This window comes from Lagenorhynchus albirostris, chromosome 18 (genome assembly GCF_949774975.1).
Source record: "Lagenorhynchus albirostris chromosome 18, mLagAlb1.1, whole genome shotgun sequence".
Taxonomy (NCBI): Eukaryota; Metazoa; Chordata; class Mammalia; order Artiodactyla; family Delphinidae; genus Lagenorhynchus; species Lagenorhynchus albirostris.
In genome coordinates, this window is record NC_083112.1 from 38488791 (window position 1) to 38514137 (window position 25347).

The 25347-nt window shown below is 36.0% G+C and overlaps 1 protein-coding gene across 4 annotated transcripts in view; it reads left to right on the forward strand.

The window, feature by feature from the left end:
- Positions 1–25347, forward strand: part of PCDH9 (protocadherin 9) — a 982686-nt gene that overhangs the window by 343824 nt on the left and 613515 nt on the right. For 2 of the 4 annotated variants that reach the window (XM_060128964.1, XM_060128967.1), the window contains exon 2: positions 18927–19028. The exons of the other annotated variants lie outside the window; for them this stretch is intronic. In XM_060128964.1, coding sequence (XP_059984947.1) covers positions 18927–19028 — 102 coding nt within the window. The remainder of the gene's footprint in view (positions 1–18926; positions 19029–25347) is intronic. 4 annotated transcript variants of the gene reach the window in all.

Genomic DNA, 25347 nt, shown 5'->3' on the forward strand with positions numbered 1-25347 from the left:
CTATTTCTGGTTCATTTTCATACCTCTCATCACCAGGGGAACGACCTCATAAGACTAAATCAGAGAAGTGTTAGTGTTTTAGAGAATCATCTATGTGTTAAAGTTCTATGACCTCAAGATTAAACGATAAACAGTACGATGGCTTTGCTGAAGTTAAATTAGTTGGGAGCTTAGAGACAAAGAAAGTAACTCAAAAGATGAACTCTATAAGCAGTGACTCATCTACAGATATTTCCTTGTTTGTTAAAGTACATTCCTTTGGGGATTCTTGCCCCAAAGTTATAAGAAAAAACATTTTTAAGACCTTGAAAGTGAGCATGTTTCTCATGTGACTTGGTTTTGTTCCTTAAAATGCATAGAACTTCAAGAAATTCAATTTAAAAAAATAGATTTAAAAAACATTGTATCCTTTTAAACATTCACAACTAGACAGATTCCAGACTTGCTAAAGAGTTTCCATCCAACATCACTATGATTAGTTTCTTTATTTTGGCCTTAAATACTCTAAACTATCTAAAAAAGCACTGGATGCACCAGTTCTTTTTCTGAAAAGAAAGTCAATAAACATCAGACCTTTGATAGTGTTTGTTTGGTTTTTTTCCTTATATATATAAAAAAAAGACATTCATGGAACATGAGAATTAAAAATTTTACTTTGGTTTTAATAAAAGTCACATGCCTTTTCAAAGCTATCAGCAAGATAAGAGCAAATGATTACAACAAAATCAGTGGTAAAGTCTCAGCTTTCCTGCAGTCCCTTTATCAACTAAGTTATTTACACGATTTTATGAAGATCTAATAGAGACTGATATTTGGAAAAACAAACCCTAAGTTAAAATTTGGGGTAACAGATCTGATAGTATCTCACATACATACTGCATTTTTGACTTGGAGAGGTGGAGGAGATTTTCTATCCTAAACTTCCCATTTTACAAAGACACTGAGGCTGTGAAATGACATGGTGAGATGGTGGCAGTGCTGAAGGTCAAGTCCAATTGCCCCAGTGCCAGTTGGCACTTTCCAGTGTATTCTGGAATATCCTTTTTACTCTAAATCATTATTCTAAAAGTTATGAATTTCCATTCAAATTTAGCTAATGTACAATTTGCATAAATGAATTTAAAATCAAAAATTGAAACACTCAACTTACAAAAACACATCTTAAAATTATGTATTCAAGGGATAGTGTTTGTTTGTTTACTATTAGTGTACATACTACAAAAGAAAAAGAAAACATGTCTCTCTTTTTCTCTCTGTGTATGCTATTAAAAATATAGGTTGCAGCTTCAGGGTCTGTTTTAGACAACTTTCTGGTAAGAGAAGTCTAATAAACCACTGAACTTATTTACGAATTTGCCTTGAAAGACAATATTCAAATAACTGGCACAGCCTTGAACTTTGAATTCACTTTAAAGCACTCTAGATTTGAATATCTGAATTTATTACCTGATTTCTTTGACTGAAGGTTGGCTTGCAGACTGTTGTGAAAGACTGGCATGAAGATAGCCTAGGTTACTATTATGTTAAAGGCTTATTTGGGGAGAGCATTTTTTTTCATAATACAAGGACATATTTCTACTATCGGAAATTATATTCAGTTTAGATTTTTAAAAAAATTCTCTATCATGAAAATTTCAACATATAGTTATAATTCTAGGTAAGATTATTTTTCAGAAATATTTCAGTCTAAACTCTAGGATATATTAATGTTAGATATTGTATATACTAACTTAGTATAGTATAATATGTGGTTTGTTTACAGCACATTTAAAATTTTATAAATAAATATTTATATACTATATAATTTATACCATGCAGGGTGAAATTTTTTAGAAAAAAATATAGTACTTGATGTAATATTGATAAAAGCAATTCTGTGTAGAAAAGAAATATTCCTTCTATACAAATATATGCAATCATCTACAAAAAAAATATGAGTCACCTACATGAAACATGGATTCACAAGCATGTTGTATGTGTGTTTGCATGTGTGTACACACACATTAAGTTCAATTCACACATGGCTGCCTCTCTATAGAAGAAGAATATTTACTGGGTGGAAAGCCCATCACTGTGTAACCAAGCAGGACCCTATGGAGACTTCCTGGGACAAGCCCTCCTCCATATCCTCTGCTTTAGCTCCTCTCTGAAGTACCTAGATAACAGTATTTGATGCACGTTTCCTAAGTTGTTTTACAGATGTGAAAGCCCCCCACCAAATGGAAGATGTTAACTAATTGATGACCATGAGCACATAGCCCCAAGACTCCTGGAGCTTAAGGACTGATAATGTTAACTCCTGTGACACCGCTCTGTTACCTCATCATCAGCCAATCAGAGAATTGTGGATGAGCTGATCATATACCCTCAACACCCCTCCCTCATCTGGCTTTTAAAAATGTTTTGTGAAACCCTTCGGGGAACTCAGAATTTTTTAGAGCATGAGGCACCTCTCTCCTTACTTGCTGCTGCAATAAAACTTCCTCTGCTCCAAACTCAGATGTTTTGGTTTGTTTGACCTCACTGTGTGTTGGGCACACGAACTTGCGCTAACAACTGTATCCCTGGATTCACTTACATCCTAGATTCATATAACTTTTTTTGTGTTTTAATGTCAGTAAGTGGGACATGTTATAAACTAATACTGTTGTTTTCTAATAAGTTAGTTTTATTACTGTGTATTTGGTACTCTTTCAGAATTTCCTGAAAATGTTAACCAACTGAAAAAATACATTGACTTTAGTAAACATTAATTACCTAGAGTGAAAATGAAACTCATCATTTTCCTCCCTTGAAGTCTTTCAATTCCGGCTGGAAATATAACAGAAAGACCCCTATCGAATACGCAGTGGACATTTCTAAAACAAGACCTCTCCCATTGTGTTTGGAATATTCAAACTATTTTTACTCACCCTATTTTTTGCTTGTGATGAGAAAAATTTAGTTTTGTTTCTCTTCAAGGTATAAATAAAATTAAATGATAAATACATGAAAAAATTCTCAGGGATTTTAAAACAAAAATAATAAAATAAACTTAAATGAACTACAAAACAATTGTCTTGAATATAAAATACAGCATGATTAATCTTGATTAACCCTGGTACTGAAAATGTCTGCTATTGTAGTCCTTGGAATATGTTTGGACAGAAGTTAGCCTCTCTTCCTAAGTGTCTGGAGATGTAAAGGCTTGCATTGCTTGCATCCATTCATTTAAAATGCAGAATTAATATGCAGTGTGCAATGCTGACTGGCATTAATGAGGCATAGCCCAAGCAACATAACATGCAATCCTTTTGTAATTTAAAATCTTTCAATGTCTTATTGCTCTTGTGAAATGGCTTTATAGTAAGGTTATAATACAAGGAAGAAACCAATGGAGAATTGTAAAGTATAGAACATTAGTGTTTGAAGTGTACTTTCTGAGGGTTATTTCTATGCATGCCCATAGCAACTGGGTCAAAGGAGGTTCATAAAGCTCTATATAACATCCATGAACCACTTAAAGAAAATGTTGTAATGTGCAGAGAGCAGCTACAATTTGTGATCCTCATAAAGTTGGTTTTGCATTGTTCCTTGGTGAGTAATGACCTACGATTGTATCCAGTTTGTCTATAGTAAATTAGAGAGCATAGTAGTAATTGCTTAGAAAGAAATTCATAACTGGATGTGGCAAAATATATGGGTTTGTTCATGTATTTATGTATTTAGCAAAATTGAGTTCACACTCATGTACCCAGCACACTCAATGTTCAGTTCACAGAGGTTTGTTCTGCTGTTACACATTTAGAAGGAAGCTGCTGAGTAACTTTGACATAAGTTGTTATTGTTTAATTCCTAATTGAATTACCAAAATTTCTATAGGACTATAAAATTATTTTCCCTTTATTCCCACTCTCATTAAATATCGTATTGAGAAAAGAAGACAAAATTCAGCTTAATGTACCCCCTTCACAAACTTTATGATTTTGGGGGGAATATATCTTTCTCTCTATCTCAAGTTCTGCATTTGTGAATTGTCCATTAAGAAAAACCTTGAAAGTCATTGCATAGAAGGAAAATCAAGCATTCTCAGGAAATGAACAATATACAGAGTTGCTAAATCTTTATAATAACCAATGATATTTATAGCAACAGATTGCTCTCAAATACCACTTAGGCAATAACACACTAAGAGAAAGCTATTTCTTGGTTACAGTACTTGGCACCTATACTTTTTATTAAATTGTTACAATTGTTTCAAAAATGTCAGCCAGCTTATGATAGAGACCATTAAATTTTGGAATAGCATAAGAAGAATCCCTAAACAAAGGGGAAAAAATGTTTCATCTGATAATTCAACTTGAATCATTTACTGAATTTCATCAGATGTTAATTCCACATTCATAGATTTTTTTCCTCTTTTTGCTTATATTTGTTAAAATTTTATTTTGTTACAAAGTATTCCTATATCTTAGCAGTTTTGGAATAAGTGGATTCAACTTAGTATATTATAAAATAGTAGGTGGAGGTAAATATTATACTAATGCTTTAAAAGTGACCTCCTTGCAATAACAATGTGCACGATAAGAAATACATCTTTTTGTCTGTTAATTTCACTTGATCACAGGGCACTATAATTGAGGGAAGCCAACTAGACTACTTAATGGCCTGTGCCAAAAGACTATATAAAATCAGCTTTTGTTTTTTCACAAATCCCACATGGAACAGTCAACTTCTTCCTGTTCATTGAGCAGAGGTGACTGCCTCCATCTAGCTAGTCTCTTTGCAAACCTGGACTAAAAATGGAAAAGCTTGTTAGGACAGAGGAGAAAGCAAGTACTATTGTAGACGAAATGGGAGGAGGTACCTTTGGAACATCAAGAAGGGAGAAGAAAGCTTACCTCAGGACTGAAAGAAGATACTGGATGGGGATTGTGAGAAGGGTGGAGGGGAATTTACACAAAGTGAGAAGGGCTATTGATCAGTTCAGGGAGTTTTGAAGTAGATCCCAGTCAACTTGCAAACCCGAGGGGTATGATGCCCTGAAGAACCAAGAGGCTGGACCTGGCAAAGTCTCCTGTGTAGGGAAATGGTGCAGGGCCCAGAAGATGAACAGGAGCAAATCTGTTCATATATGCAGTAGATCAATTCAAATTTATCCACTTATGTAACATATTACTGTGAGAAAGATGCTTTCAGCTATGATTTACTAAAGGTCCAGTTGGAGCAACAAACCATGATGACTAAATCCACTGCTTTGTTTTTTTGTTTTTAATACAGATATTCTCAATCTATAAGACTAATGCACTTTATTCTTGTGTTAGCATTTATGATACAAAATGTAGGTCTTGGGAATAATAATTTTGCAATTTTGCAATGAATTTGTCTGCTGGAGATGAAAACATAAAAGAAAAAGGAAAACAGCTACAAAGAAATTATTACCAGGGAGTTAGAAGCCAAAATAATCTAGGTGAATACAAGTCTCTGTAAAAGTCTTGCATTTATTCTTTCATTTCACTTAAAATTTTCACATAAAATATTTATAAAATACCTGGTAATGCTGCAGGCATTGTACTATATACTGGAGATAAATTGTCAACAGGAGGATCATGTTCTCTTGTGAAGTGAAAGAAAGCAAAACCTATTTAGAGGAAGTAGTGAAAGACCTTTAAGCCATAGTACCATAGAAAGAAAATCAGCATGTTTCTAAAAGAAACATTTTCTACTAAAAAGGGAAGGGTTTATCCTGAGCCATATCAAAAGGGATCTACCTCCCATGTGGCACCTTTATTTCTGAAGAGGCACCATTTCAAGATTTTATAGTTTATAAAGCTCTTTCATAACCATTATCTACAACCTTGTTGAGGTGGATGATACAGATTTTTAACAAAGCCATGCTAATTATTTTTCTATGTGCTAATTCATTTTCAGTTATTTGAAAAGCTCAGAAAGAGTAAAGAGAAATAAGGAAAATACCTATGTCCCTGGCACCCAGAACAAATATATGTTAATATTTTCTGATATTTCTCTCTCCAATTTTTAAAGGAAAATACTTTTTTAAGAAAAGAAGAGAGACAAAACAATTTTTTTTTAATTTTTACAAAATAAACAAGCAGACACCTGTATACTACTGGTACAGTTGACATTCCTTTTGAGTACTTTTACAGTTCACAATTTTTTCTCATTCTACATAAGTAATCTCTACACTGATATGTATTCTAGCCATCTGTATTTCTATGATTTTAAAACTAAATACCATTTATATGGTATTTGTTTTTTAAATTTATTATACTGCATTTTCTTTATAAATCAAAACATATATTGCATAGGGTGAATACCTATCTGTTCACACTTCTTGATGAGCGTTTTAGCTTTGTTTTCCAATCATATTTAATGATGACAGAACAATAAACCAGTAGAGAAGGACTCATAGAAGACATTAGAGAGAAGGAAGGAGATACAAGCTCAAGGCTTCCTGATTTGAGACACTAAGTTTCAGGACATTAAATGATTGGAACAGATTTTCGGAAATCGGAATGTACACTACGGATCTCTTAAAAAAAAATATATATATATATATATATATACACATATATATATTAAAGAAGATGTTGGTGGTAGGAGTTTATTAATTTATTTTATTTATTTTTGCTGTGTTGGGTCTTTGTTTCTGTGCGAGGGCTTTCTCTAGTTGTGGCAAGTGGGGGCCACTCTTCATCCCAGTGCGCGGGCCTCTCACTATCGCGGCCTCTCTTGTTGCGGAGCACAGGCTCCAGACGCGCAGGCTCAGTAGTTGTGGCTCACGGACCTAGTTGCTCCGTGGCGTGTGGGATCCTCCCAGACCAGGGCTCAAACCCGTGTCCCCTGCATTAGCAGGCAGATTCTCAACCACTGCGCCACCAGGGAAGCCCTTAAAATATAAATTTTATCAGCTTCCTGAAATAGTCACAAAAGTATATGGTTTGATGTAAGCATGTTTAGGAACATTCTAAGAGCCCTTCTCTTGTCAGCTTATAAATAGGAAATCGTTCATGGATCTGTTTGAGAAAGTATTTTAGAATTGGGAAACAGTGGAGTATGCCATCAGAAAACATACTTCCTGAGAAAGTAATCAAGCTTCGTTTTCTCCAAGCTTTTCAGTTTTAACAATGACAATAGCAACACGAACAGTTAAATGATTCCAGAAATAAAACATGAGAGATAAAAAGACAACAAGGAGTTTGTGGTGTCCTGGAGGGCGAGTGAAATAAATGCATCTTGAAGGAAGGAATTTTCAGTAGTGTCAAGTGAGAGGAGGACTGAGAATTGCCCTTTGAGTTACTATCCTTGGAGATGGTGAAAGAACAGTTTCAATGGAAAGGAGTGGTAAAAAATGTGACACGGGGCTTCCTTGGTGGCGCAGTTGTTGAGAGTCTGCCTGCCGATGCAGGGAACACGGGTTCGTGCCCAGGTTCGGGAAGATCCCACATGTCACTGAGTGGCTGGGCCCGTGAGCCGTGGTCGCTGAGCCTGCGCGTCTGGAGCCTGTCCTCCGCAACGGGAGAGGCCACAACAGTGAGAGGCCCGCGTACCGCAAAAAAAAAAAAAAAAAGTGACACACATGGGCTTCCCAAAGGAATGGGTGGAGAGGTTGAAAACACCAAGTATAGACAATCCTTTTAAGTAGATTTTTTTCTGTAAATGTCAATATTTTATTTACCTTTAGAACTTTCGTATTAAAAATTTAAGAATGTTTACCAATTCTTCATGAAAGTAATCACTAGTTTCTTAAAATGGGTAGGAATAATAGTTTCAGTGGGAAGTTTTAACAAAAGGAATGGTTATTTAATGAAACCTATAGCATAAAAATACAAGGCGGCTGCCTCTATAATGATTGTATAAATTTTATACCAGCACCATTGATTTTTAGCAAAAACTGCTTTTGTAAGAAGGTAGGAGGAGTAACAGAATAACAGGCCATATTGCAGCTACTACAGAGTTGGGTGGAAAATGTAAAGAACCCCCTTCGTAGCAAAGAAAACAGCAGTGTCTTACTTATGGTTATGTGTTTTTTCATCAAACTTCTTTTTTTTTAACTGGGGTAATTGCTTTACAATGGTGTCTTAGTTTCTGCTTTATAACAAAGTGAATCAGTTATACATATACATATGTCACCATATCTCTTCCCTCTTGCGTCTCGCTCCCTCCCACCCTCCTTATCACACCCCTCTAGGCGATCACAAAGCACCGAGCTGATCTCCCTCTGCTATGCGGCTGCTTCCCACTAGCTATCTACCTTACGTTTTGTGGTGTATATATGTCCATGCCTCTCTCTCGCTTTGTCAGAGCTCACCCTTCCCCCTCCCAATATCCTCAAGTCCGTTATCTAGTAGGTCTGTGCCTTTATTCTTGTCTTACCCCTAGATTTTTCATGACATTTTTTTTTCTTAAATTCCATATATATGTGTTAGCATACGGTATTTGTCTTTCTCTTTCTGAGTTACTTCACTCTGTATGACAGACTCTAGGTCTATCCACCTCATTACAAATAGCTCAATTTTGTTTCTTTTTATGGCTAATATTCCATTGTATATATGTGCCACATCTTCTTTATCCATTCATCCAATGATGGACAACTTAGGTTTTTTCCATCTCCTGGCTACTGTAAATAGAGCTGCAATGAACATTTTGGTACATAACTCTTTTGGAATTATGGTTTTCTCAGGGTATATGCCCAGTAGTGGGATTGCTGGGTCATATGGTAGTTCTATTTGTAGTTTTTTAAAGAACCTCCATACTGTTCTCCATAGTGGCTGTACCATTTCACATTCCCACCAGCAGTGCAAGAGTGTTCCCTTTTCTCCAAACCCTCTCCAGCATTTATTGTTTCTAGATTTTTTGATGATGGCCATTCTGACTGGTGTGAGATGATATCTCATTGTAGTTTTGTTTTGCGTTTCTCTAATGATTAATGATGTTGAGCATTCTTTCATGTATTTGTTGGCAGTCTGTATATCTACTTTGGAGAAATGTTTATTTAATTCTTCTGCCCATTTTTGGATTAGATTTTTTTTTTTTTTTTTTTTGTTATTGAGCTGCATGAGCTGCTTGTAAATTTTGGAAATTAATCTTTTGTCAGTTGTTTCATTTGCAAATATTTTCTCCCATTCTGAGGGTTGTCTTTTGGTCTTGTTTATGGTTTCCTTTGCTGTGCAAAAGCTTTGAAGTTTCATTAGGTCCCATTTGTTTATTTTTGTTTTTATTTCCATTTCTCTAGGAGGTGGGTCAAAAAGGATCTTGCCGTGATATATGTTATAGAGTGTTCTGTCTAAGTTTTCCTCTAAGAGTTTCATAGTGTCTAGCCTTACACTTAGGTCTTTAATCCATTTTGAGCTTATTTTTGTGTATGGTATTAGGGAGTGATCTAATCTCATACTTTTACATGTACCTGTCCAGTTCTCCCTGCACCACTTATTGAAGAGGCTGTCATTTCTCCACTGTACATTCCTGTCTCCTTTATCAAATATAAGTTGACCATACGTGTGTGGGTGTATCTCTGGGCTTTCTATCCTGTTCCATTGATCTATATTTCTGTTTTTGTGCCAGTACCATGCTGTCTTGATTACTGTAGGTTTGTAGTATAGTTTGAAGTCAGGAAGCCTGATTCCTCCAGCTCCGTTTTTCATTCCCAAGATTGCTTTGGTTATTCAGGGTCTTTTGTGTTTGCATACAAATTGTGAAATTGTTTGTTCTAGTTCTGTGAAAAATACCAGTGGTAGTTTGATAGGAATTGCATTGAATCTGTGGATTGCTTTGGGTAGTAGAGTCATTTTCACAATATTGATTCTTCCAATCCAAGAACATGGTATATCTCTCCATCTATTTGTATCATCTTTAATTTCTTTCATCAGTGTCTTATAAGTTTCTGCATACAGGTCTGTTGTCTCCTTAGGTAGGTTTATTCCTAGATATTTTATTCTTTTTGTTGCAATGGTAAATGGGAGTGTCATCTTGATTTCACTTTCAGATTTTTCATCATTAGTGTATAGGAATGCCAGAGATTTCTGTGCATTAATTTTGTATCCTGCAACCTTACCAAATTCGTTGATTAGCTCTAGTAGTTTTCTGGTAGCGTCTTTAGGATTCTCTATGTATGGTATGTCATCTGCAAACAGTGACAGCTTTACTTCTTCTTTTCCGATTTGGATTCCTTTTATTTCCTTTTCTTCTCTGATTGCTGTGGCTAAAACTTCCAAAACTATGTTGAATAAGAGTGATGAAAGTGGGCAACCTTGTCTTCTTCCTGATCTTAGTGGAAATGGTTTCAGTTTTTCAGCATTGAGGATGATGTTTGCTGTGGGCTTGTCATATATGGCCTTTATTATGTTGAGAAAAGTTCCCTCTATGCCTACTTTCTGCAGGGTTTTTATCATAAATTGGTGTTGAATTTTGTCGAAAGCTTTCTCTGCATCTATTGAGACGCCCATATGGTTTTTCTTCTTCAATTAGTTAATATGGTTTATCATATTGACTGATTTGCGTATATTGAAGAATCCTTGCATTCCTGGAATAAGCCCCACTTGATCATGGTGTATGATCATTTTAATGTGCTGTTGGATTCTGTTTGCTAGTATTTTGTTTACGATTTTTGCATCTATGTTCATCAGTGATATTGGCCTGTAGTTTTCTTTCTTTGTGACATCCTTGTCTGGTTTTGGTATCAAGGTGATGGTGGCCTCATAGAAAGAATTTGGGAGTGTTCCTCCCTCTGCTATATTGTGGAAGAGTTTGAGAAGGATAGGTGTAAGCTCTTCTGTAAATGTTTGATAGAATTCACCTGTGAATCCATCTGGTCCTGGGCTTTTGTTTGTTGGAAGATTTTTAATCACAGTTGCAATTTCAGTGCTTGTGATTGGTCTGTTCATATTTTATATTTCTTCCTGATTCAGTCTTGGCAGGTTCTGCATTTCTAAGAATTTGTCCATTTCTTCCAGGTTGTCCATTTTATTGGCATAGAGTTGCTTGTAGTAATCTCTCATGATCTTTTGTATTTCTGCAGTGTCAGTTGTTACTTCTCCTTTTTCATTTCTAATTCTATTGATTTGAGTCTTCTCCCTCTTTTTCTTGATGAGTCTGGCTAATGGTTTATCTAGTTTTTCTTTTTTTTTCTCAAAGAACCAGCTTTTAGTTTTATTGATCTTTGCTATTGTTTCCTTCATTTCTTTTTCATTTATTTCTGATCTGATTTTTATTATTTCTTTCCTTCTGCTAACTTTGGGGTTCTTTTGTTCTTCTTTCTCTAATTGCTTTCGGTGCAATGTTAGGTTGTTTATTCGAGATGTTTCCTGTTTCTTAAGGTGGGATTGTATTGCTATAAACTTCCCTCTTAGAACTGCTTTTGGTGCATCCCACACGTTTTGGGTCATCGTGTCTCCATTGTCATTTATTTCAAGGTATTTTTTTAATTTCCTGTTTGATTTCTTCAGTGATCACTTCATTATTAAGTAGTGTACTGTTTAGCCTCCATATGTCTGTATTTTTTACAGATCTTTTCCTGTAATTGATATCTAGTCTCATAGCATTGTGGTCGGAAAAGATACTTGATAAAATTTCCATTTTGTTAAATTTACCAAGGCTTGATTTGTGACCCAAGATATGATCTATCCTGGAGAATGTTCCATGAGCACTTGAGAAAAATGTGTATTCTGTTGTTTTTGGATGGAATGTCCCATAAATATCAATTAAGTCCATCTTGTTTAATGTATCATTTAAAGCTTGTGTTTCCTTATTTATTTTCATTTTGGATGATCTACCCATTGTTGAAAGTGGGGTGTTAAAGTCCCCTACTATGAATGTGTTACTGTTGATTTCCCCTTTTATGGCTGCTAGTATTTGCCTTATGTATTTAGGTGCTCCTATGTTGGGTGCATAAATATTTACAATTGTTATATATTCTTCTTGGATTGATCCCTTGATCACTATGTAGTGTCCTTCTTTGTCTCTTCTAATAGTCTTTATGTTAAAGTCTATTTTGTCTGATATGAGAATTGCTATTCCAGCTTTCTTTTGGTCTCCATTTGCATGGAATATCTTTTTCCATCCCCTTACTTTCAGTTTGTACGTGTCTCTACGTCTGAAGTGGGTCTCTTGTAGACAGCATATATATGGGTCTTGGTTTTTGTATCCATTCAGCCAATCTGTGTTTTTTGGTGGGAGCATTTAGTCCATTCACATTTAAGGTAATTATCTATATGTATGTTCCTATTCCCATTTTCTAAATTGTTTCATGTTCTTATTGTGGGTCTTTTCCTTCTCTTGTGTTTCTTGCCTAGAGAAGTTCCTTTAGCATTTCTTGTAAAGCTGGTTTGGTGGTGCTGAACTCTCTCAACTTTTGCTTGTCTGTAAAGGTTTTAATTTCTCCATCAAATCTGAATGAGATCCTTGCTGGGTAGAGTAATCTTGGTTGCAGGTTTTTCTCCTTCATCACCTTAAATATGTCCTGCCACTGCCTTCTGGCTTGCAGAGTTTCTGCTGAAAGATCAGCTGTTAACCTTATGGGGATTCCCTTGTGTGTTATTTGTTGTTTTTCCCTTGCTGCTTTTAATATGCTTTCTTTGTATTTAATTTTTGACATTTTGATTAATATGTGTCTTGCCATATTTCTCCTTGGATTTATCCTGTATGGGACTGTCTGTGTTTCCTGGACTTGATTAACTATTTCCTTTCCCATATTAAGGAATTTTTCAACTATAATCTCTTCAAATATTTTCTCAGTCCCTTTCTTTTTCTCTTCTTCTTCTGGAACCCCTATAATTCGAATGTTGATGCATTTAATGTTGTCCCCGAGGTCTCTGAGACTGTCCTCAGTTCTTTTCATTCTTTTTTCTTTATACTGCTCTGCAGTAGTTATTTCCACTATTTTATCTTCCAGATCACTTATCCGTTCTTCTGCCTCAGTTATTCTGCTATTGATCCCATCTAGAGTATTTTTCATTTCATTTATTGTGTTGTTCATCATTGTTTGTTTCATTTATAGTTCTTCTAGGTCCTTGTTAAATGTTTCTTGCATTTTGTCTATTCTATTTCCAAGATTTTGGATCATCTTTACTATCATTATTCTGAAATCTTTTTCAGGTAGACTGCCTATTTCCTCTTCATTTGTTAGGTCTGGTGGGTTTCTGTCTTGCTCCTTCATCTGCTGTGTGTTTTTCTGTCTTCTCATTTTTCTTATCTTACTGAGTTTGGGGTCTCCTTTTTGCAGGCTGCAGGTTCGTAGTTCCCGTTGTTTTTAGTGTCTGTCCGAAGTGGCTAAGGTTGGTTCTGTGGGTTGTGTAGGCTTCCTGGTGGAGGGGACCAGTGCCTGTATTATGGTGGATGAGGCTGGATCTTGTCTTTCTGCTGGGCAGGTCCACGTCTGGTGGTGTATTTTGGGGTGGCTGTGGACTTATTATGATTTTACGCAGCCTCTCTGCTAAGGGGTGGTGTTGTGTTCCTGTTCTGCTAGTTGTTTGGCATAGGGTGTCCAGCACTGTAGCTTGCTGGTCATTGAGTGAAGCTGGGTGCTGGTGTTGAGATGGAGATCTCTGGGAGATTTTCACCATTTGATATTATGTGGAGCTGGGAGGTCTCTTGTTGACCAGTGTCCTGAAGTTGGCTCTCCCACCTCAGAGGCACAGCACTGACTCCTGGCTGCAGCACCAAGAGCCTTTCATCCACGCGGCTCAGAATCCTCAATTTGGGATGATTCATTGTCTATTCATATATTCCACAGATGCAGGGTACATCAAGTTGATTGTGGAGCTTTAATCCGCTGCTTCTGAGGCTGCTGGGAGAGATTTCCCTTTCTCTTTGTTCTCACAGCTCCCAGGGGCTCAGCTTTGGATTTGGCCCCGCCTCTGCGTGTAGGTCCCCGGAGGGCGTCTGTTTTTCGCTCAGACAGGACGGAGTTAAAGGAGCAGCTGCTTCGGGGACTCTGGCTCACTCACGCCTGGGGGAGGGAAGGGCATGGAGTGCGGGGCGAGCCTGCAGCGGCAGAGGCCGGCGTGATGTTGCACTATCCTGAGGCTCACCGTGTGTTCTCCCAGGGAAGTTGTCCCTGGATCCCAGGACCCTGGCAGTGGCGGGCTGCACAGGCTCACTGGAAGGGACGTGTGGATAGTGACATGTGCTCACACACAGGCTTCTTGGTGGCGGCAGCAGCAGCCTTAGCGTCTCTTGCCGTCTCTGGGGTCCAAGCTTTTAGCCGAGGCTCACGCCCTTCTCTGGAGCTCCTTTAAGCAGCACTCTTAATCCCCTCTCCTCGTGCACCAGGAAACAAAGAGGGAAGAAAAAAGTCTCTTGCCTCTTCAGCAGCTCCAGACCTTTTCCTGGACTCCCTCCCGGCTAGGCGTGGTGCACTAACCCCTTCAGGCTGTGTTCACGCCCCCAGTCCTCTCCCTGTGCTCTGACGGAAGCCCGAGCCTCAGCTCCCAGCCCCACCCACCCCGGCGGGTGAGCTGACAAGCCTCTCGGGCTGGCGAGTGCCGGTCAGCACCGATCCTCTGTGCGGGAATCTCCCCGCTTTGCCTTCCACACCCCTGTTGTTGTGCTCTCCTCCACGGCTCCAAAGCTTCCCCTCTCCGCCACCCACAGTCTCCGCCCGTGAAGGGGCTTCCTAGTGTGTGGAAACCTTTCCTCCTTCATGGCTCCCTCACACTGGTGCAGGCCCCGTCCTTATTCTTTTGTCTCTGTCTTTCCTTTTTTCTTTTGCCCTACCCAGGTACATGGGGAGTTTCTTGCCTTTTGGAAGGTCTGAGGTCTTCTGCCAGGGTTCAGTAGGTGTTCTGTAGGAGTTGTTCCACGTGTAGATGTATTTCTGGTGTATCTGTGGGGAGGAAGGTGGTCTCCGCGTCTTACTCTTCCGCCATCTTCCCCTCGTCCCTCCGTAAAACTTTTATTGCTTTTGCTACTGCTGTTGTTTTTCTCTTGATATTTTGTTTATGAAGTACTTCATTAGGAATTTGTGTCAAAAATGAAAGAGCTAATATTCCTGATTATGAGCCAAATTTGTGTAGGTATTTCTGTAGCTAGTGAATGACAATTCCCCAGGAACTATGACAAGTGTTTAAGGGAGAGGAGCATTATACACATAATAAAATGAGACTATTAAATGGAAAATATCAGATAGACTTTAAAGTATAAAATAAATGTATTTACAGTGATCACCATTGAATATGATTGCTGTTAGTGTGCTCTAGATCTCTTGTTTGATTTACATATGAATCATGCAATATTAAATCTGTTTTAGCAAATCCATCTTAGCCATAATTCATTATATAGTTATTCATATCAAATTTGGAAAATGGAATTTTTTTTTTGAATTTTATTTTATTTACTTTTTTATACAGCAGATACTTATTTGTTATCTATTTTATACATATTAGTGTATATTTAGTGGGTGAAATCTCAAGACTTTTACAATAAAGCTTCTTTCTATTTTCAGCTGCAACTCCCTCTGAAATAGAAACTTGTTGGGAAGAATTCATAGTAATTAAATTGTTTTTCCCTTAAGAACTTGTTTCCTTAAAGTTTGGGCTATTAATAATGTCAGATATCAAAATATTGTTTATAGTGTTATTTTTTCTTTCTTTTTTGCTCTGATTCATAGATTTGTAATCCCCAGAGGTTATTTACCTCATAACACTAAAAAAATTTAAAAAGTGATGAAATAACAGTGGATTAAACTTTTCCTTGGATGCCATTCACTGTTCTATAGACAGAGGCTGCTCCAGAATTAGACATCGGAGAGGCATAGGGGTGAAATCTTGTTTAGATAGAGGAACTTACCCTAGTGTGAGTTATATTGCAAATGCATTCATTTTGCTTATTCACTACCTTAGGGAGGTAAAGAAGGAATGATGATAAAAGCTCACCTTTGACACCCACTGTATATAAAGTGCCATTCCATTATTTGGCTGTCCTCTCTTATATTAAGTCCAGTACTATAACTTCTCATCATTGGGTCTAACCATTAAATTCCATTCACTAATAACCTCTGTCCCTATCCTCATAGCATATCTCACATGATCCATGGTTAAAGCACTATTGAACTACTTGCAGCTCATAGGCAAGTCCTGAGAATTCATGTCTTCTAGACTTTGCATATGATGTCTGTTCTCTCCTGACTACTGTGCTTGCCATGATTGCCTCATTGGCCCATCTTTCAAGAGTCTGCTCACAGGAATCTCACAGTTCTCTCTTCTGTCCCTTAGCAACTTATGCATATCACAGTGGTTTTTGTGTTTCCAATTATGGCTTCACTGCTAGTGTGAGACTATCTCAGATATGAAATGCCATACCTTTGTGAGACACTAAAATCCTGATACATAACCTGCACTCAGCAAATATCTGACGATCAAACAAATGAACAAACAGAATAGAATATGTGAATGAATAAGCAAATGAATGACTCCCTTAAGGGAGTTACGGCAGAGTAGCAATAGCCCAAGTCTTGTCACTTAGGAGTGATTTTACTGGGCAAATCTTTGCACAGAGGGTTTTGAATATATCTGAACCTCTGCCTTCCCCATCTGTTAAGGTAAGATTATATTTTCTACCTCTCTCTGCAGAGATTTCTTGTGGATGATACATAAAATCTTATATGTAAAAGTATAAAGTATTATGCAAATAAAGGATTTTTTTCAGTTTCAGATGTATTATGATATATCCATGAAAAAAAAATCACCAGTATCACCTAATACACAGAAGGTTAAATAAGGAAAAGGATGAACAAATGCTAAGGAGCAAGAGATCAGATTGAAAGGGGAGTGAGGCCAAAATTCCTTATAGTATCCTGAGGCCAGAAAAGAAATGAAAACCCTAATCCAGGGATTCTAAACTCTGGCTTCACATTAGAATTAGCTGGATATTTTAAAAGTATTTTTGCCTGAGCCCTAATTTATCTGGTGTGAGGTAGGGCTCAGTCATTGACACTTTTTAAAGCTCCCTGGGTGATTCTAATACACAGGCAGAATGAGAGCCACTGCTGGACCACAGGAATTGATGAAAAGTTTCTAGGGAGAAAAACTGCATCATACATGAGATGTTTTAAAAAGATTAATCAGCATGAATAGATATGAGGAGAAGCTAGGGATAGGAATTGAGAGACTAAAATGTCACAGATGAAAATAACTGTTTTAAGGCCTAAACTTTTTTTTTTTTTTGAAAGCTAAGGAAGCTGCTGTGGAGAGATATCAAAGATATGCCTTCATAATTAACAGCGAAGTTGTTCAGACAAACTCAGGCACATTCCAAGAATTAATACTGGCAGAGCAGCATTTTGCAAACTACATCTAAGTCACTCAGGTTGCAAACTGAGGCTAAATGCAATCATTTATTTCATTACCCACGAAGAGTTCCTAGAAGAGGCAGGTTTTGAACAGGCTTGAAATAATATTGTTTGTAGAGAAGACAGGCATATATTTTTTTTGATGCTGAAAGGTTTCTAATATGGGTTTGCGTTTCAGAGTCATGCTTTCCTAGTCTGCCATATTGCTATGGCTTTTAAACAAACAAAGAAAAATAAATGAGATAATTAAAAATTGACATTGTTGGAATGTAATGAAAGGTATTCTGAAATTATTTTTAGAATATTTTCCATTTTTCTGTGTTTAAAATTAAAAAAAGTTTTAAAAAATTTTTTGACTATTTGTGACTATTTTAAAATACACATAATATTTAAAATACACATAATATTTGTGACTATTTTAAAATACACATAAATATATAAAATGGTGGTTTTGAGATGAAAATATACTGACCTCAATTATGCCAAACTCTAAAACTCACTTGCTTTTTAATTTTTAGTTATTTATTTATTTTTGCCGTACGCGGGCCTCTCACTGTTGTGGCCCCTTCCGTTGCGGAGCACAGGTTCCAGACACGCAGGCTCAGTGGCCATGGCTCATGGGCCCAGCCGCTCCGCGGCATGTGGGATCCCCCCGGACCGGGGCACGAACCCGCGTCCCGTGCATCGGCAGGTGGACTCCCAACCACTGCGTCACCAGGGAAGCCCCTCACTTGCTTTTTAAAATGTATTTAATAGTAATTTTCTAACAGATTGTTCTCTGGTATGGGGAAAGTAAAATTTCATTAGTGCACCAAAAATGTGGAATTCTAGTTTGAAAAATATTATCTTCCCTTCTTACATCATAAAAACTTGTGCAGACTCTGTGGTCTTATAAGAGAGGAAAGGTTATATACCAATGATGAACCCCTTTGGGAGGCACTACAATATCTTTTATTAAAGTAGAAACCTGAGACACCCCAATGTGATATTTAATAAATGACCAAGCAGCCTTGAATCTAATAAGAGATTTAGGAAAGAAGGAAGCAAGGATGAAAGAAAGTGAATAATATCTTGTTTTCACATAAAACAACTCTTGTGAGGAATATGGAAAACAATCATTTTAATATTTTCATGGAGAAAGGCCAAGCCATAATTTAATATCTTATGTTTTACAGTTCACATCCATTTCTAGGTGAATTATTTTAGTTAACCTGTATTTAAAAATATTTTGTATTTGGTACAGAAAAAAGTGAAGTAATATTTTAAGACCTTAAACTTTTAATTTTTCAGTTTTATCTACTTAAAATGTGTCATTTATAAGGGGCATGCATATGGTAGATAAGGTATGGGGCATGGTCCCAGAGAGCTGGGTAATAGCCCAACTTTGGGAAAAATATATTTTTATGCCTCGTTTTCCTCATCTGTAACTGGGGATAATAATAATATCTATTATTATTTTTTATACTATATACCATTTTTTAATTTTTTTGGTAAAGGCTCAATATGAATACATGTACCTGAGGGAGACCCCTGTTAGTTCACAGGGACCTCCTTTATTAGTTGCTTAGCAAATAACCATGTCTCTCAATAGACATTCTTAATGTGTAGTAGTTTATCACAATTATTTGGTAATCTCTTTCAGTGTAACTCACACAGCAAAAGTGACAATATTCCTGTCACTCTTCAGAAATGTCCCAGCTCTGTGGGTTTCCACATTCAGGAGAATGAAGAAAGCCATTATGAGGTATGCCATAACTCTATAGAGACCATGTTGGTACTGAGCAATTTGCATTTTCCTAGTGGTTTTAAATACTCTAAGTTAACTATTATAAATATTTTCTTTGATGACCCCTTTTATGGTTGTATTTTTACACTAGTACCTTTTTTAAAACAACTTTAAATAAACGATATTAGAACAAAAAGGAAGCAATCTTTTTTTTCCTTTTTTAGTAATGGTCGAAATATGAAATATAGTGTTCTTGTCATTGAATGCAAAGTGTTGATTTTTACCAATTTTTTGGAGAAAGCAATGAGCAACTTTATTTTTAAATGTTCTTAATTCATTTTTATTAGTTGAGCTAAAAATGCCCACATCAATTTGTTGAAAGATTGATTTGCTTCATCCGCTATACTCAAGGAAGACAAAGAACACAATGCTGCTTAATAACAGGTTAAATTGGAGTTTTCATTAATCTTTTCTTTTTTACTACTTTTTCTCAGCTTGATCCTTTAGTGTCCTGTATGTTTTAATTTAAAATAAAAATCATCATTTTCCTTTTTTCTTAATGGGTTCATCCACTGTATAAGATCCATATTTTTTATTTATTTATTTTTTTGGAGGGAGAGCTATTCCAGTACCAATTATTCTAATATGGCTGGATGTAGGAATATGTTATTTTTCATTTAAAAAGAAATTGTGATTTAAAACACATAACATGAAATTTACTATTTTAATCATTTTAAGTGTAGAATTTAATAATGCTAAGTATGTTCACATTGTGCAGTAAAAGATCCATATTGTTAATGAATTGTGTTTCAATAATTGACTCTAGTATTAATACACACATATTTGTCTCACCTATTGTCCACTGTCACAACATAGATTGTAAAAAGATGATGGATAGTTAGAATATGTATATGGGTATATATGTATGTGTGTGTGCTGGTGTGCTCATGTGTTTTCCATTTTCTCTATTTTCTCATTGAAGCTAGGTTCCCCCCCCATTTCCTTAAAGGTACTGAAAACGTTTTGATTATTATTAATAATTATTAATTATTATTAACAGTAAAGTGTTTTTGCCAACTAAAGGAATCTATCCTTTTCAAAGTTCCGGGTGTAATGTAGGTCAGAGAAACTACTTTGATTAATAGAAGTTTGATTGAGTAGGCAACTTCTTTTTTTGGACATACCATTAACTGAGGTGGAAAAAGGATAAAGTGACATTTGAGGCAGCTTATCCCCTAATTTTTCCTCCATGTATTTTCTTCTTATTTTTCTTTTTCTTTGTGTAGAGCTATTTAGAAACATCCTTTTATAGTCTTCTTCCTGCTTTGCTTTTATTTTCTTTATCTTTCTCTCTCCAAAATCTTAATCACTTGACAGTTGAGAGAAGAACTGTAATTTTTAACCCTTTGTTCATCATCACTATGTATGTGTCAAGTGTCTAGAACACAGGAGTGTGTGCCATTACTCACCCTTATTCCATTCAATAATAATTCAACCCTTATTCTATGGCAGAAATAAATGTTTTATTCATAAACACTCATGTAAACCTTTAAAAAGCCCATCCAGAATGACCTGAAAACCATTGAAATCCAAGTTGATTTCAAATTCCTAAGAATTATACTCATTTATATAACATTTTCATGTCTGTATCTTTTGAGTAAACAATCCATACTCCTCCCCAGAGACCTCTTGAGTTACCCAAGAGGGTAGAATATGAAAATTGTTAACTGAAGATTTCCTTATTTTTTTCTAAGGAATTTAAATGAGCTGTAACTAAAATAATTTTCTATGAACCAGATATTTTTCTTCCCTAGATATTTTATAAGTCTCAAAGCATAGGAACACAGCGTGTACAGAGTTTATTAGACTAAAGTTCTAGGGAATATTGACAAGAAAAAATGATACTAAGAGTTACAATGTCAATTTATATTATGACTCCAATCATCAAAGAATAGTGAAAATAAATCTGCTGTGCTATGTTCATAAACAAAGGAAAGAAAGAAAATACTTCAGAAAATTTTTATCTCATGAATTTTCATTTAACCATCATATATACTCCAGGCCAATTGTAGTCTGAGTGGTTTGAAAGTAAGTTATCTCTTAGGTCCTATATCTCTCTAGTGGTCTATAATACCATAAAATATAATGATTTAGAAAATGGACACTTTTGTAGCATGTCCTCTGTGCCAGATGCGTTTCAAGCTCCTTATGTGTGCATTGCTTTTGATAATAATATGCCTAATTTCTTAAGTACACATTTTTTTTTAATGCAGAACGACTATCTCTGATTTTTTTAAACGTTTTTATTGGAGTATAATTGCTTTAATATGGTGTGTTAATTTCTGCTTTATAACAAAGTGAATCAGTTATACATATATACCCATATCTCTTCCTTCTTGCATCTCCCTCCCTCTCACCCTCCACATGCAACCCTTCTAGCTGGTCACAAAGCACCGAGCTGATCTCCCTGTGCTATGCGACTGCTTCCCACTAGCTGTCTATTTTACATTTGGGAGTGTTTATATGTCCATATATACGCTACCACTCTCTCACTTTGTCCCAGTTTACCTTTCCCCCTCCCCTTGTCCTCAAGTCCATTCTCTAGTAGGTCTGCGTCTTTACTCCAATCTTGCCCCTAGGTTCTTCATGACCATTTTTTTTTTTAGATTCTATATATATATATGTGTGTTAGCATACAGTATTTGTTTTTCTCTTTCTGACTTACTTCACAATGTATGAAAGACTCTAGGTCCATCCACCACACTACAAATAACTCAATTTCGTTTCCTGTTATGGCTGAGTAATATTCCATTGAATATATGTGCCACAACTTCTTTATCCATTCATCTGTCTCTGGACACTTAGGTTGCTTCTATGTCCTGGCTATTGCAAATAGAGCTGCAAAGAACATTGGGGTACATGACTCTTTTTGAATTATAGTTTTCTCAGGATATATGCCCAGGAGTGAGATTGCTGGGTCGTATGGTAGTTCTATTTTTAGTTTTTTAAGGAACCTCCATACTGTTCTCCATAGTGGCTGTAAACTTTCTCCACACCCTCTCCAACATTTATTGTTTGTAGATTTTTTGATGATGGCCATTCAGACCAGAGTGAGATGATATCGCATGGTAGTTTTGATGTGCATTTCTCTAATGATTAGTGATGTTGAGCATCCTTTCATGTGTTTGTTGGAAATCTGTGTATCTTCTTTGGAAAAATGTCTATTTAGGTCTTCTGCCCATTTTTGGATTGGGTTGTTTGTTTGTTTGTTTGTTTTATTTTTTTTTATTTTGAGCTGCATGAGCTGCTTGTAAATTTTGGAGATTAATCCTTTGTCACTTGCTTCATTTGCAAATATTTTCTCCCAATCTGAGGGTTGTCTTTTCATCTTGTTTATGGTTTCCTTTGCTGTGTAAAAGCTTTGAAGTTTCATTAGGTCCCATTTTTTAATTTTTGTTTTTATTTCCATTTCTCTAAGAGATGGGTCAAAAAGTATCTTGCTGTGATTCATGTCATAAAGTGTTCTGCCTATGATTTCCTCTAAGAATTTCATAGTGTATGGCCTTACATTGAGGTCTTTAAACCATTTTGAGGTTATTTTTGTGTATGGTGTTAGGGAGTGTTCGAATTTCATTCTTTTAAATGTAGCTGTCCAGGTTTCCCAGCACCACTTATTGAAGTGGCTGTCTTTTCTCCATTGTATATTCTTGCCTCCTTTATCAAAGATAAGGTGACCATAGGTGCATGGGTTTATCTCTGGGCTTTCTATCATCTTCCATTGATCTAACTTTCTGTTTTTGTGCCAGAACCATACTGTCTTTATTACTGTATATTTGTAGTATAGTCTGAAGTCAGGAAGCCTGATTCCTCCAGCTTCGTTTTTCCTTCTCAAGATTGCTTTGGATATTCGGGGTCATTTGTGCTTCCAAACAAATTGTGAAATTTTTTGTTCTAGCTCTGTAAGAAATGCCAGTGGTAGTTTGATAGGGATTGCATTGAATGTGTACATTGCTTTGGGTAGTATAGTAATTTTCACAAAGTTCATTCTTCCAATCCAAGAACATGGTATATCTCTCCATCTATTTGTATCAGCTTTAATTTCTTTCATCAGTGTCTTATAATTTTCTGCTTATTGGTCTTTTGTCTCCTTAGGTAGGTTTATTTCTAGGTATTTAATTCTTTTTGTTGCAATGGTAAATGGGAGGGTCTTCTTAATTTCACTTTCAGACTTTTCATCATTAGTGTATAAGAATACAAGAGACTTCTGTTGATTTCATATCCTGTTACTTTACCAAATGCATTGATTAGCTCTGTAGTTTTCTGGTAGCATCTTTAGGATTCTCTATGTATAGTATCATGTCATCTGCAAACAGTGCCAACTTTACTTCTTCTTTTCCGATTTGGTTTCCTTTTATTTCTTTTTCTTCTCTGATTGTTGTGACTAAAACTTCCAAAACTATGTTGAATAATAGTGGTGAGAGGGACATCCTTGTCTTGTTCCTGGTCTTAGTGGAAATGGTTTCAGTTTTTCAGCATTGAGGACGATGTTGGCTGTGGGTTTGTCATATATGGCCTTTATTATGTTGAGGTAAGTTCCCTCTATGCCTACTTTCTGGGTGGTTTTTATCATAAATGGGTGTTGAATTTTGTCAAAAGCTTTCTCTGCATCTATTGAGATGATCATATAGTTTTTCTCCTTCATTTTGTTAATATGGTGTATCACATTGACTGATTTGCATATACTGAAAATCCTTGCATTCCTGGGATAAACCCCACTTGATCATGGTGTATGATCCTGTTAATGTGCTGTTGGATTCTGTTTGCTAGTATTTTCTTGAGGATTTTTGCATCTATGTTCATCAGTGACATTGGTCTGTAGTTTTCCTTTTTTGTGATATGTTTGTCTGGTTTTGGTATCAGGGTGATGTCAGCCTCATAGAATGAGTTTGGGAGTGTTCCTCTCTCTGCTATATTTTGGAAGAGTTTGAGAAGGATAGGTATTAGCTCTTCTCTAAATGTTTGATCGAATTCAGATGACTGAATTCACAGATGACTTCACAGATGACTGTGAAGTCATCTGGTCCTGGTCTTTTGTTTGTTGGAAGATATTTAATCACAGTTTCAATTTCAGTGCTTGTGATCAGTCTGTTCATATTATCTATTTCTTCCTGGTTCAGTCTGAGAAAGTTGTGCATTTCTAAGAATTTGTCCATTTCTTCCAGGTTGTCCATTTTATTGGCATATAGTTGCTTGTAGTAATCTCTCATGATCCTTTGTATTTCTGCAGTGTCAGTTGTTACTTCTCCTTTCTTGTTTCTAATTCTATTGATTTGAGTCTTCTCCCTCTTTTGCTTGATGAGTCTGGCTAATGGTTTATCAATTTTATTTATCTTCTCAAAGAACCAGCTTTTAGTTTTATTGATCTTTGCTATTTTTTCTGTCATTTCTTTTTCATTTATTTCTGATCTGATCTTTTGATTTCTTTCCTTCTGCTAAACTTGGGGTTTTTTGTTCTTCTTTCTCTAATTGCTTTAGGTGTAAGGTTAAGTTGTTTATTTGAGATGTTTCTTGTTCCTTAAGGTAGGATTGTATTGCTAAAAACTTCTCTCTTAGAACTGGTTTTGCTGCACCCCATAGGTTTTGTGTCTTTGTGTTTTCATTGTCATTTGTTTCTAGGTATTTTTTTTATTTCCTCTTTGATTCCTTCAGTTATCTCTTGGTTATCACGTAGTGTATTGTTTAGCCTCCATGTGTTTGTATTTTTTAGAGATTTTTTTCCTGTAATTGATATCTAGTCTTATAGATATTGTGGTCAGAAAAGATATAGATATTGTGGTCAGAAAAGATACTTAATATGATTTCAATTTTCTTAAATTTACCAAGGCTTGACTTGTGACCCAAGAGATGATCTATCCTGAAGAATGTTCCATGAGCACTTGAGAAGAAAGTGTATTCTGTTGTTTTGGGGTAGAATGTCCTATAAATATCAATTAAGTCCATCTTGTTTAATGTACCATTTAAAGCTTGTATTTACTTTTTTATTTTCATTATGGATGATCTGTCCATTGGTGAAAGTGGGGTGTTAAAGTCCCCTACTATGATTGTGTTACTGTTGATTTCCCCTTTTATGTCTGTTAGTATTTGCCTTATGTATTGAGGTGCTCCTATGTTGGGTGCATAAATATTTACAATTGTTATATCTTCTTCTTGGATTGATCCTTTGATCATTATGTAGTATCCTTTTTGTCACTTGTAATAGTCTTTGTTTTAAACTCTATTTTGTCTGATATGAGAATTGATACTCCAGCTTTCTTTTGATTTCCATTTGCATAGAATA